The sequence below is a fragment of the Argentina silus genome, assembly GCF_951799395.1.
Source record: "Argentina silus genome assembly, chromosome: 6".
Classification (NCBI taxonomy): domain Eukaryota; kingdom Metazoa; phylum Chordata; class Actinopteri; order Argentiniformes; family Argentinidae; genus Argentina; species Argentina silus.
In genome coordinates this window covers 16,885,957-16,898,407 of record NC_139660.1, presented here as the reverse complement: position 1 = coordinate 16,898,407, position 12,451 = coordinate 16,885,957, and the positions used below count along the sequence as shown (strand labels likewise).

At 44.9% G+C, this 12,451-nt stretch overlaps 1 protein-coding gene across 2 annotated transcripts in view; it reads left to right on the top strand.

The window, feature by feature from the left end:
* Positions 1-12,451, top strand: part of slc44a5b (solute carrier family 44 member 5b) — a gene marked incomplete at both ends in the record, with an annotated part of 28,385 nt that overhangs the window by 11,865 nt on the left and 4,069 nt on the right. For both annotated transcript variants that reach the window (XM_083671174.1, XM_083671175.1), the window contains 15 exons: positions 2,198-2,271; positions 4,351-4,435; positions 4,711-4,795; positions 4,925-5,053; positions 6,206-6,266; positions 6,431-6,554; positions 9,323-9,406; positions 9,642-9,754; positions 10,113-10,244; positions 10,482-10,581; positions 10,770-10,862; positions 11,225-11,312; positions 11,534-11,796; positions 12,013-12,107; positions 12,269-12,372. In XM_083671174.1, coding sequence (XP_083527300.1) covers positions 2,198-2,271; positions 4,351-4,435; positions 4,711-4,795; positions 4,925-5,053; positions 6,206-6,266; positions 6,431-6,554; positions 9,323-9,406; positions 9,642-9,754; positions 10,113-10,244; positions 10,482-10,581; positions 10,770-10,862; positions 11,225-11,312; positions 11,534-11,796; positions 12,013-12,107; positions 12,269-12,372 — 1,630 coding nt within the window. The remainder of the gene's footprint in view (positions 1-2,197; positions 2,272-4,350; positions 4,436-4,710; positions 4,796-4,924; positions 5,054-6,205; positions 6,267-6,430; positions 6,555-9,322; positions 9,407-9,641; positions 9,755-10,112; positions 10,245-10,481; positions 10,582-10,769; positions 10,863-11,224; positions 11,313-11,533; positions 11,797-12,012; positions 12,108-12,268; positions 12,373-12,451) is intronic.

Genomic DNA, 12,451 nt, shown 5'->3' with positions numbered 1-12,451 from the left:
AGAGAATGAGTCGGGTTTTTTTATTTTTTTTCCTTTCTGTCGGCTGTTTTCTTTCAACGTTCACCTCTGAATGACTGGCAGGCGAATCTGTATTAAGCTCTGGGGTGCTATCTTTGACTCTGCCTTAATGAGGCAGTCAGTCCTGTTTGACCCCTCTGGGTGTTGGTTATAAGACAGAACACACATCAACTCAGGGCTGAGGTGAGAGAAGGTCAGCTTTGGCTTTCCCATCCTGTGGATCTCTTCGAATAATCACCCATAATGCCCGAGGTTACTGATGCCTGATTCAACTCTGAGGTAACTGATGCAGAGAAATCCAGCCATCATCACCATGGCAACATTGGCAGCCCTCTTACTTTTCTGTTTTTTTTGTGAATGAAATGAAATTGTACTCCCTTGTCTCCCACTTGAATACAGTGTTTTATATAAGAGCCGCCACTAGCCCTGCCTGCAGTGCTGCATGTCCGACTCACACCAGACATTAATTGTCCACAGAAAAACCTGCATGTGATGGAGCCTCAGCTCCCATTTTGTGCCTCAGCTCCCTTTGACTGGGTTTGTTTTTCTCTGAAATATGGCTCCTGCTTCAGATATGTCACCATTCGATAGCCATAATCTTCACGTAATACAGAAGGATATATCACTCATTTCTTGAGCTGTGGAATGTGATTTACTGTGAGAGGTTTCTGGGTAATGGTGTCTTTGACAGGCGGATGCTGATCTGAAAAGATGGTCTACGGGTCAGCCTGAAGGGGTGGAATGTCATTCACAGAGATATCTCCCATTTGACTGATTACATATGATGTCTCCAGACTCCATGTCATTAAGATGAGATCAGTGATAATAGGCTCATTTGACACAGCCAAGATAAAGGGAGTTCTTGCAGGTAGCCTAATACTCAGCCGGGAGGGAATCACAATTCTCTGTAATGCTTAACTAAACAAGCTGCCACTATCCCAGAAAAACTCATTATCATGAAATGCAAGCGTAGTTGCAATTACCTACAGTATTTAATTGATGTACTGCCATAAACATTGTGCTTAATTGCAACTGCGCTTGCAAACATTCTAGGATAATTTGCACTGCAAAGCTTAAACTGCAATGTCCCCTAAATCTGTTTTAGATGGGGGGCTTAGCAAACGTATTAGTGTGTGAGTGAGTGTGTGTGTGTGTGTGTGTGTGTGTGTGTGTGTGTGTGTGTGTGTGTGTGTGTGTGTGTGTGTGTGTGTATACAGTATACTTGTGTTTGTGTGTGTCTTTATTTAAGAAGTTTACTTTGTTAATAGCCCTTCCACTGAAATTGATATTCTCAGTGTGCATCAGTGGCTCAATCTTCTCAGGACCATCTGCTATTTAATCATGAAGTGGTGTTTGGAGGCTCAAAAAATTGCATGCATATGTGTGGCACGGATTCCACAGTGGTGCCACACTGCATACAAAACAAGGGCAATTCGCCCGTCAAAGGAGCGCAAAGCAGAAATGCTGTAACGCCTGCAGACTCAGGCCCCCACTCCACAGCGCCTTTTATTCCTCAGGATGAAAGGAGAGGCTGTGATAGCCTGAGGGGATGGGGAGGTCTCTTGTTGGTTGGAGTTTCTTATGGTGTAGTGTAGAAGTACGTGCTTTGTATGGTATTATGTATTTTGGATTGTACTCGGCTTTGTCTCAGGGCGCGACACAGCAGTGTTGTAGTCTGTGAGGCTTTTGAAGTGGGGGCCGTGGAGAGGCAGGGCTGACAGCTTCTCTTGAGAGAAAGTCGGGAAGAGAGAGGGGAGGGGGGGCTTCTTATCTAACAGGAAGAGAAAGCCCAGCAGAAGCAGTGAGAGAAACAACCCCCGCTCCCCCTCTCCCTCTAAACTAGCAGAGATATGCTGTGGAAGAGCCAATCTTCAAAACTACTGTCAGACAGAGGAGGCTCTGTAGAGACTGTAACCTCTGGGGATTTCAACATCTCATTACAAAGTTTGGTCTTGTCTGAGCACTGAGTCTTGAGCTGTCACCTGGTCTTCTCTAGTAGCAAATACTGCACCCAGCTTCAGAGCTCAAACTCAAGCCTGTTTTTCTGGGATGCCATGGCTAGAACAGGACCCTAGGTAATTACAAGGCTATAAAAATACACCTTTCATCTAATCCATTACGTTCACCACTTTTCCCATCCTCCTATCCTTCTATCCCCCCCCCCCCTCCTTCTCCCCAGGAGCTGCACTGACGTGGTGTGCTGTGTTATCTTCGTCATCGTCATCCTCGGATACATCGCTCTGGGTACCGTGGGTGAGTTGACACATTGCTGCTTCTTTCATCATCCGATTTGGTTTCGTAACAACAACACCGCCCGTGGTGATGTTCCATCTAGGCCTATGTGTTCCAAGGAAGGACATGATGTTGGCAGATGGAAAGTGAAATGTGAAGAAGGTTTGGGTTGAGTGTGACTGTGACTGTGAGTGTAAGTGTACAGGATGTCACTGTGTCTTTAGTCTTTTGTCTCAAGGTCTGGTGGACCTACGTGTCAAACTTGGCCTTCATTCGGCCAATACAAAGAGCGTTGAAAGCGGACGGTGCATTGCCATTGGCTTTCCCTCTCATCAGTCATCTCTCACAGCACCTCCCCCCCAGTGCTTCCACACGTTGTTTCTGATCCTGAGCTACGCCTCGCAGCCGTGTGATTCACAAAAATCGAATAATAGCAAATTCTTTACTCAGTAAATTCACTCCCACTCAGGCCAATAGCCTGGGGACGAGGTTACCGTGTGTTTGGATTCTGCATGTTTCTGAACCCATCTTACAGTATTTGAACAGAAACCTGGCTTCCATGTGTTCTACCAGTTGAAGTACCACGTCAACGTGAAGTGTTTTATTTGATGCCATTTTCCAGTGTGCAACAGAGCCTCTGATTGTGGAAAGTGTGTGGGAGGGAGAAATATGTGCACTTGCATTTCCCCAGAGACAGGCCCATTCGTTAGTGAGTGGGAGTTAGGAACATCAAGAGTCTAATGCCTTTATACTGGATGAGTCTGACACTGTCTGTTGTGTAGAGTTACAGCCGTGTGACGCAACCTTCTATTGGGCTTGTTTTTATCTGATGTCTGGGTTGGGGTTTTGACCATGTTTTCAGAAGTATGGGGGGGATCTTCTCTGGCCTCCATTTGCGGAGGCAAGTGCAGCTATGTGTGACGATGTAGACACAACCCATGTTCCCATGTGCATCCAACTGGAACCATGCCGGTCATGTGAATCTCCTCACACATCACACACACCTCAACATCACACACACTGCCCTCTCCCTCTGTGTATACACACACATAAACACGCAGGTACACACACAGGTACACACGCACACACACACACACACACGCACACAAACACACACACACACACACACACACACACACACACACACACACACACACACACACACACACATTGGGTGAGGCAAATGAAATCACAACGCCATCTCTCAAAAGTGCAGTGTCTCTTCTCAAGCCTGTTGACAGTGGAGTCACGTCCCAGTCTGGGCAGAGGAAGAACTCTTGTCTGTTGCCCAATTACTTTAAGAGAGCAGGAGCCATGAAAATGGAGGTGACTTCAAATAGACACTGGCGTGTCTGCAATTAAGTGGAGAGCTTTTCATCCTTTCTCCTTGTCTGTTCTCTGCCTCATGCATAACTTTTCTGTTTCATCATCTTGATTGTGTGAGGCATGTGTGATACTGGCACAGAAAAAGAAAAAGACAAGCAAATGTACATAAAGGATTGCACAGTCAATTGAATTTCAGACTACCTTCAACCGTAACAGATTGGTGTAGAAACAGAACAAATTGGGATTTCCAAGGCCCTTAACTTGGTTTTGTAAGTAACTGTAGGCATAGTCTGAGTCTCCCAAACGTTTTACATTTACAACAGCTCACCATCAGCTGTTATTGTAGTGTGTTCATATTGGGCCTCCCTGACTGTGATAACAGGAGTCCAAATTTGATCCCATTTGACATGCTTTAATCTGGGGTTCCAGCTGTGGGCATGTCATTAGGTAATAGTCTACTGTACCACATCACGGACGGACGGACAACAGACACACACACACACACACACACACACACACACACACACACACACACACACACACACACACTCTCTCTCTTTCTTTCTCTCTATCTCTCTCTTATACACACACAGACACACACACACACACACACACACACACACACACACACACACACACACACACACACACAAACCCACAAACACACACACAGCCAGACCAGTCATTCAGTCCTGCCCAGAGAGATGAGTGTGATCCCAGCTGACACAATCAGGGGATGAAAATGAGACTAATGAGATAGCCGTCTGTCTGCAGCCTGGATCCATGGCGACCCCAGGAAGGTGGTCTACCCCACTGACAGCCACGGCCAGTTCTGCGGACAGCAGGGGACCCCTGACGCGTGAGTATCAGGATCTCTTAGAATGTATCAGGACCTATTATCAAGTCTCATATTGGCATAAGACCGTACCCAGCTATCAAGCTGTGCCCTGCGGTAGCCTGGGAATGGTCATATGGTATATTCTGTGTTATTTTAAGATAACTTAATATTTCATTTCCCATTTTGCTTTGAGAACCATTTAAGGAAATAACTTCATAGAGTATTATTAATAACCACTCTGTATTAATACTGCCATTGGCTTTGTGCTTTCTTCATTTCCTTCCCTTTCTTTACAGAAACAAAGCCATATTATTCTACTTCAACATATTGCAATGTGCCAGTCCTGCAGTTTTAATTAACCTCCAGTGCCCTACAACCCAGGTAAGAGAGACCACTTTAAACCGGCGACATTATGCCATTATGTCCCTGTTCATTTCTCTCCTTGCTTGATTATGCAGGGCTGATGGTCTCTCTCATTAAGGCTTGATGAATGTGTCGTTCTCTCCCCAGCTTTGTGTCTCCAAGTGCCCCGACAGATTTGCCACGTACCTAGACATGCAATACAACTACAGGTACAACAAAAGCTACTGGGAGTACTACAGGCAGTTCTGCAAGCCAGGCTTCGACAATCCTAAAAAGGTACCCAGAACAATGGCACTAATGGCGTCACTTATCAAAAGTCACTGAATTTTATAAACAGCAATCCTAGTGTGGCTGTCTATCCATATGGTACAGGAGGGCTGGGCAGGTAGAAGGTATTACCGGGTAAATTAGGTATTTAAGGTTATCCTGGTTTATTTCTGTCAATACCGTCTCCATCAGTATTTTGCCATTATTATACCCACAAATGTTTGTTTAATAAACATTGTCCAAATTAAATTTGTACACAAGCATCACAAGGCATGATCAATAACTCTTGTCTGAGGACTTTTGGGCTGGTAATGATGGCCAAAGAGAGAGAGGGTACTTGCTGTAGATTTCACACAAGTTTGAGTCATGTTGAAAGTCCGCTAAAAGGGATTACCATATACCGGGGTATTTTGTCAGCGTGTTAAAATCAAGCAAAAACATTCAGGGCCTGATTCACACCAGGTGCACCATCAGTCCCTCATTAGAGATATTTCAATAGGGATCATATCAACCACAAGCCAGGTCAAATGAATATCGCACAGTACCAATGCAGATCCAAATATACAGTATATTGCCACGATGAATGACCAGTAATGTGATGAGAATATTATTTGTGAGACTTTGTGAGAGACAGAGGAGGAAGTAAAGTGGCATCTGCTGATGTGAGTCACAGCTCTGGCAAGCTGGCTGACGGGACGCTGGCCGTGACGCTGGTCCATGGTCGTCAACCGTGCTGGCGGGACACCTCAGATAGAGAGAGAGAGAGAGAGAGAGAGAGAGAGAGAGAGAGAGAGAGAGAGAGAGAGAGAGAGAGAGAGAGAGACGTGTTGGAACACATAATCACATGGTCACACCGTGAGTGCTGAGTCATTGGTTCACCCACCCACACTGTACAGTTCCCAGTACAGAGGGTTTACACTGAGACGCGGGCATCCAGTAGTGACGTCAGACAGGGTTTACTACCAGTCCGTACAGTAGGACGTAGGACAGTGTCTGTTCTTATTCAACTCTGCCACCCGCCCACGGTCCTCATGGTCCTGCTGAATGATGACTGCACATTGACAAGTGATAGAATGAATCACAAAAACGTAACTGCGTAGTTGCTTTGGCCTGAGTGAACGTACTGTGTATTGTTGACTCTTCCTCTCTGTCTTGATGTAGTCAGTAGCACAAGTCTTACGAGATGAGGACTGCCCATCCATGATCGTGCCAAGCAGGCCTTGTAAGTAATCACCAGATCAAGTTCCGTGTCAGTATTGCTGTTTGATTTACAGACCACTATTGTCAAAAAAACTGTCTCTGTGTGTGTGTGTGTGTGTGTGTGTGTGTGTGTGTGTGTGTGTGTGTGTGTGTGTGTGTGTGTGTGTGTGTGTGTGTGTGTTTCAGTCCTTCAGCGGTGCTTCCCTGACTTCATCACTAGGAATGGGACTTTAACTGTTGCCAACAAGACGAACTTCAAAGATGGGTTAGGTAAAACGAGGAGTGTGATCGATCTCAGAGATGCTGCCAAGTAAGTCCTGCTCTCCTCTCCATCCATATGCCATTGTTATTGAATTACAGTTGTTGTGTAAGTGGGAGGCCTAGTAGGGGTTGTGGGATCACGATTTGAACTCTAGTTAAAGTTAATGTTTTATTTGCCATTTGTAGGTATTAAAAATGCATACATAGGAATTTGTCATGGCTCACAGATACATAGGAAAAGAAAACTGGGGAGTTACTACAGATCTGTTCACTGAGGCTTCCAACTTTACAAATCTGTCATAGGGCTCCCACCTTTGTCCCCAGAGAGAGCTGGACAGCTATTCCAGGGTAGGACACCTGGGCTGCCCCTCATGCCCAGTAGAGTGTGGTTCATTTAAACACATTGAAAGCCATCTATGCATGTTTGCATGAAAATACAGCCCATATGCCATCTAGCTAAAGGGTGGCTAGATTTTCATGCACATACATCTTGCTTTGTAAACCTGCTCCAGGTATTTTGTGTGATTTACGAGATTGAGGAGCAGTTCAGACAAACCTAACAGGTCTTGATTGTTTTGAATCAATGAGCTGTCATTATTGGCACACAAGATTACATGTTTGCAGTAATCTAATCCTGTTTGGCTTTTGACACCAGGAAATGATGACCAGCTCAATGCTTTTCCTTTGTAGCCAAGTTACCGCCATGCAGCAAGGAGTGGAAAGGTCTCAAACAGTTATTTCAACCTTTAACCGTCATCCTCTGTAGCCCTGAGCTGCGCGCAAACTAACCTTCCCACCTGTGCAACGTTCATCATGAGAAATCTGCTCCTGCTCCTCTCCAACTGTGACTGTGGAAAGGAAAGAGGACAGATTATCTCCAACAAAATGTTTGTGTTGTGAGCTACTGTACCTAACATCCTCGCTCTAGCCATCACTAAGAGTATCGATGTACTGGACATGTATGGTTTGGTCTTTTTTGAGTTGAGTGCTATGGCGCCCCCTTACTTTTGTCTAAAGTATATCTTCCTTCAGTGATTATTGTCGAATCATCAACCGAAAAGTTGGCTAATTATTTAATTTAGTTATATTGGATAAGAGTATGTTTAGAATCAGAATGATTAGCTGAATCATTATCATCAGAATAATGCACAGTGTTTACCCCAATTACTCTCGCAGTCATTTGATTACTTGGTTAGTCATGAAGATTGTCTTCTTTAGCTCAACCAAGAAGCAAGTTACCTCAGTGTCAGACATCACCTGAACATGAATAGGCTTCCACAGCTGACGTCCAGACAGGACATTATTGAAATAACGTCCTTACAGTCAAACTGTTTTCCGAAAAGCTTTTCTGCAGTGTGCTCTTGGGGATGTTGTCCTCTGTCCTTCCTAGTCTCTATACTAGAGAGATTTATCTTTGAGTCCCAGGACTGCAGTCTGTTGCCTTGGTGCATTGTAGCACGTTTGCCTGCTGTCGTTGATATTATGACTGCTCTATTGGTGTCCTTATTGTTTTGACTGGTGTCTTTTATTTCCTCAATCTTGCCATGACTGTGAACTTTGTTTTACCTCAGCTACTTCAATTGACCTCAGCTAGTAAGAATGACAGTCATTTTAGTGTCCAAGTTGAATAAGCTCAACAGGTATTGTGCTGTTGTCACCTCTGATGTTGAATACTCAGGCATGGCTGGGCCCATCTTACACATGAGTTGTCAATAGCACATCAGGGCCTTTCAGTTATTTCTCTCTGAATGCCCAGTACTTGACAACAAGTTGTCCAAGGACGGGGCATTTCAGGCCAATTATGCTGTCCCCTGAACACTTCAACAAGGCATCTATTATTTTCCTTTAGATAGAAGGAGTTTGGCCAAACTCCATGGAAACCTCTTGTCTATGGAATGCAGGGCATTTGGGGTCTAGGAATGAAGGTCTCCTTTTCATAACATAGTGGATTTTGATAGAAGCATGATGAATTGAACAAATACAGTGAATGCTCACCTATAAAGTAGATATCCTCATATAACAGGTAGAGATTGGTTCTCAACTCAAGGAGACGTTCTGCACACTACCAGGGGAAGGTTGGTTCTAGACTCCTACAGAATCATGTAGTGGCTAATTATCTAGTGGGCAAAAACATTTGGGAATACTTTGGTTCAGATACTGCAACTCATCTTGAATGAACAATTATAGTACATTTACTTTATGCCTCTAGTTTTGGTAGTTTATCGATACACAAACAATGAATCACAGCAAGATATTTGCATGGTGCTGTGTTGGGGTCGTACAGCGGATATCTGAACAAAGTCTTTCTGTTGGTTTTTGCCATGAGCTCTTTGTCCAGCTTGTACATTGAACAGCACTCTGCTACCTGTGGATGTATTAAGGACAGAAAGATGCCTACTAGAATGACAAATAGTCGAGGCCCATCATTTGTATTCTTCTAGTCTTCATCGTACCATTGCTCCCATGGTAGAGTCGTAACCTGCCGCTTTAGAGCCTTATAGAGCGTTGCTGCTTCCTAGCGCTTTGATAACACTTATGTTGACACATTTATAAGGGAGTTCTTCCAACAAGCCGTGCTGCTGTTTGCCGTGTTTCATAGTGTTGCACAGACCCCTTATAACCTGCCATGTGTGCTGTGTGTACAAGTGAGAGTGGCGGTAACACAACACAGGTCTTAGTTCAGATGTTTCTCCCAGGGCTCATTCTCTTTTTTTTTCTCTCCCCATCATTCTATGCCTCCCTTCTTCCCCTCACTTTCCCTCTCTCCCCCGCTCACCCTTCCCCCATCTCTTCTTTTTTCTTCTCTCTTTCTCACAGTGGCATTACCAGTCTGCTGGATGCCAAGGAAGTTGGCATTAAGATCTTTGAAGATTATGCCAGTTCCTGGTACTGGATTTTAATGTAAGACTCGCTATCAGACATTACATAATATTCATAAGCATTAATTAGTAATGACACTGACAATGTTTTTGATTATAATCGCAGTGGTCTAGTGTGTGTGTGTGTGTGTGTGTGTGTGTGTGTGTGTGTGTGTGTGTGTGTGTGTGTGTGTGTGCGTGCTTTTTAATGTGTATCTGTTTGTGCATGTGTTTTTACCATTGAGGTCAGTCTGATGCAAGTGTGTGTGTTGTTCCAGAGGTCTGGTGATAACCATGGTGGTCAGCCTGGCCTTTATCCTGCTACTGCGGTTCACCGCCGGAGTGCTACTGTGGCTCATTATCTTCGGAGTCATCACTGTGGTGGGCTATGGTTAGTACAGTACTGTATACACAACCCTCTCCACTGTTACCCAGTGGCTATTGTACTTAAGCCTCAATAAAATGGCCTCACACCAACTTTCGCCTCAGTAAGGCATCTATCGCCACATGCCAGCCCACACTTGAGTTTAATGAACACCTATTTAGAAACACGTGGGAGTCATTGCCCACATCTTTTCACATCTATCTCCCATAGTGCTTCTAACAGCTTTGTTGTCATGGCAAACTGCAGCAGACAATGCATTTTCTTTGTAACTGCACTCGCTCACGTCTTTTTTTCCCCTCATTTCTCTCTTTGTTTTTGTTTCTATTTCTTTCTTTCTCTCTCTCTCTCTCTTCCCCTCACCTAGGGATCTGGCACTGCTACTGGGAGTTCAGCACACTCCGAGGGAAGCCGGATACTGATGTCACCATCTCTGATATCGGTTTCCAGACAGACTTCAGGGTTTACCTCCAGCTGAGTCAGACCTGGCTAGTCTTCAGTGAGTTCTAACCACCCACTCCAATCCCCTATCTATTCAACACATGGAATTTGTGCATTTTTCTGTGTGTATGACAACAAGGCACAGTGCTGCTCTTGAAGTTGCCAGAAATGGCTTCTTGAATACATTTGATGAAGCCATTGAAATGTTATTATCTGAAGTGTCTGTGAGGACCAAATTAGTGCCCCTCCGCTACAAAAGCATATCCATTCTGTGGTCTCACTTGTTCATTTGCAGTGATTTCCCTGGCTGTCATTGAGGCGGTCATCATAATAGTGTTGATATTCCTGAGGAGAAGAGTCCGCATCGCCATCGCACTGCTGAAGGAGGGAAGCAGGTGAATGGGCATCTACTCTCAGGAGTGTGTGTGTGTGTGTGTCTCATCTTCTGTTGAATCACTTTGAATGAACCCTAACGTCTCCCTCTTTATGACCTCTCTCTCTATCTCTCTTTTTCTCTTTCTTTCTTTCTTTCTTTCTTTTCTCTCTCTCTCTCTCTCTCTCTCTCTCTCTCTTTCTCTTACAGGGCCATTGGCTACATCATGTCGACTCTGTTCTACCCAATCATCACCTTTGTTCTGCTGGCCATCTGCATAGCCTACTGGGCAGTCACTGCTGTGTATCCTCTCTGCATCTACCTAGCCTCGTTCCCACTGACATTGCACCAGCTGTATATACTGATGCTGCTGCTGTACAGTGCATTTCACGCTGCTGTATGGTGACGGATAGGGTTGAAGCACTTTCGAGGGGATTTAGCTCTTCATTAAAATCATGCAAGGTCCTTTTTTCAGGGGTTGTTTGAGATCAAAATCATACCTAGCTTGAGAGGATAGGTCTTGAGCTCAGTACTGTCCTCCAGCTCTGTTTTTATCACTGAAGCACCCTAAATGATGGGTGCAAACTTTGGGACTCATCGATATTCTGCTGCTTTGCTCAGAATGTATTTTCCTCTGTGATACCCTTGACTGGTTTGCCCTCCAGCTTCTTGGCATCCTCTGGCGATGCGGTCTACAAGGTCATGTCTACACAGTCCAACTGCATGTATGCCAACCTCACCTGTAACCCAGAGGTTAGCCCCTCTCTCCTACGCTTTGTTACACTGGTGTTATTGGCAGTGTCTGTGTTATCATATTGCATATAACACTTATAGTATATGACTAGAATGTTACAGGCCTTGATACCCTGAATTAGATTCCCATCTTATTACATTTCAGCAGGAGCGATATCAGAGAACATCATTTGGTCACTCTATGGCATCATTAGTAACCATCCCCTGTCCTCTGTTTATAGACGTTCAGTAAGACCAACGTCACCCAGGTGTGTCCAGGCTCCCAGTGCACGTTTGCCTTCTACGGCGGGGAGAGCCTCTACCATCGCTACATCTTCGTGCTGCAGCTGTGCAACCTGCTGGTGTTTCTGTGGCTGGTGAACTTCACCATCGCCCTGGGTCAGTGCACCCTGGCTGGGGCCTTTGCCTCCTACTACTGGGCCCTGAAGAAGCCCAACGACATCCCCGCCTGCCCCCTCTTCTCCTCCTTCAGCAGAGCCATACGGTAGGTACAGTACACTGACTGACTCAGGTGGGGTTAGTAAACTCACAGGGATGAGTGGATGTGTGTTGTATTGTATTGTAGCATCGCACACACACACCCTCGCATGCACACACACAAACACATGCACGCACACACACATACACACACACACACACACACACACACACACACACACACACACAGGTTGGTAACGGTGTGTGATGTTTTGTTTTACAGGTATCACACAGGTTCCCTGGCTTTTGGATCTCTGATCCTGGCTGTGGTTCAGATGTTCCGTATTGTTCTGGAGTATCTGGATCACAAACTCAAAGGTGGGTTACTGTTGTTGTAACAACCTGTCATTAAATATCATGCTTGATCGATGATGATAATGATGAGGATGATGATGATGAAAATGATGATGACAATGATGAAGATAATGATGATAATGAGGAGGATGATGATGATGATGATAGCACTCATGACTTTCCAGGTGCTCAAAATGCTTTTGCACGTTTCCTGCTGTGTTGCCTCAAATGCTGTTTCTGGTGCCTGGAGCATTTCATCAAGTTCATGAACAGGAACGCCTACATTATGGTGAGTTTGGGAAGGCCTGCACACTCAACCTCTACATAATAGTCATAAACTCTTAAAATAGGTACTGAAGAGACTAACC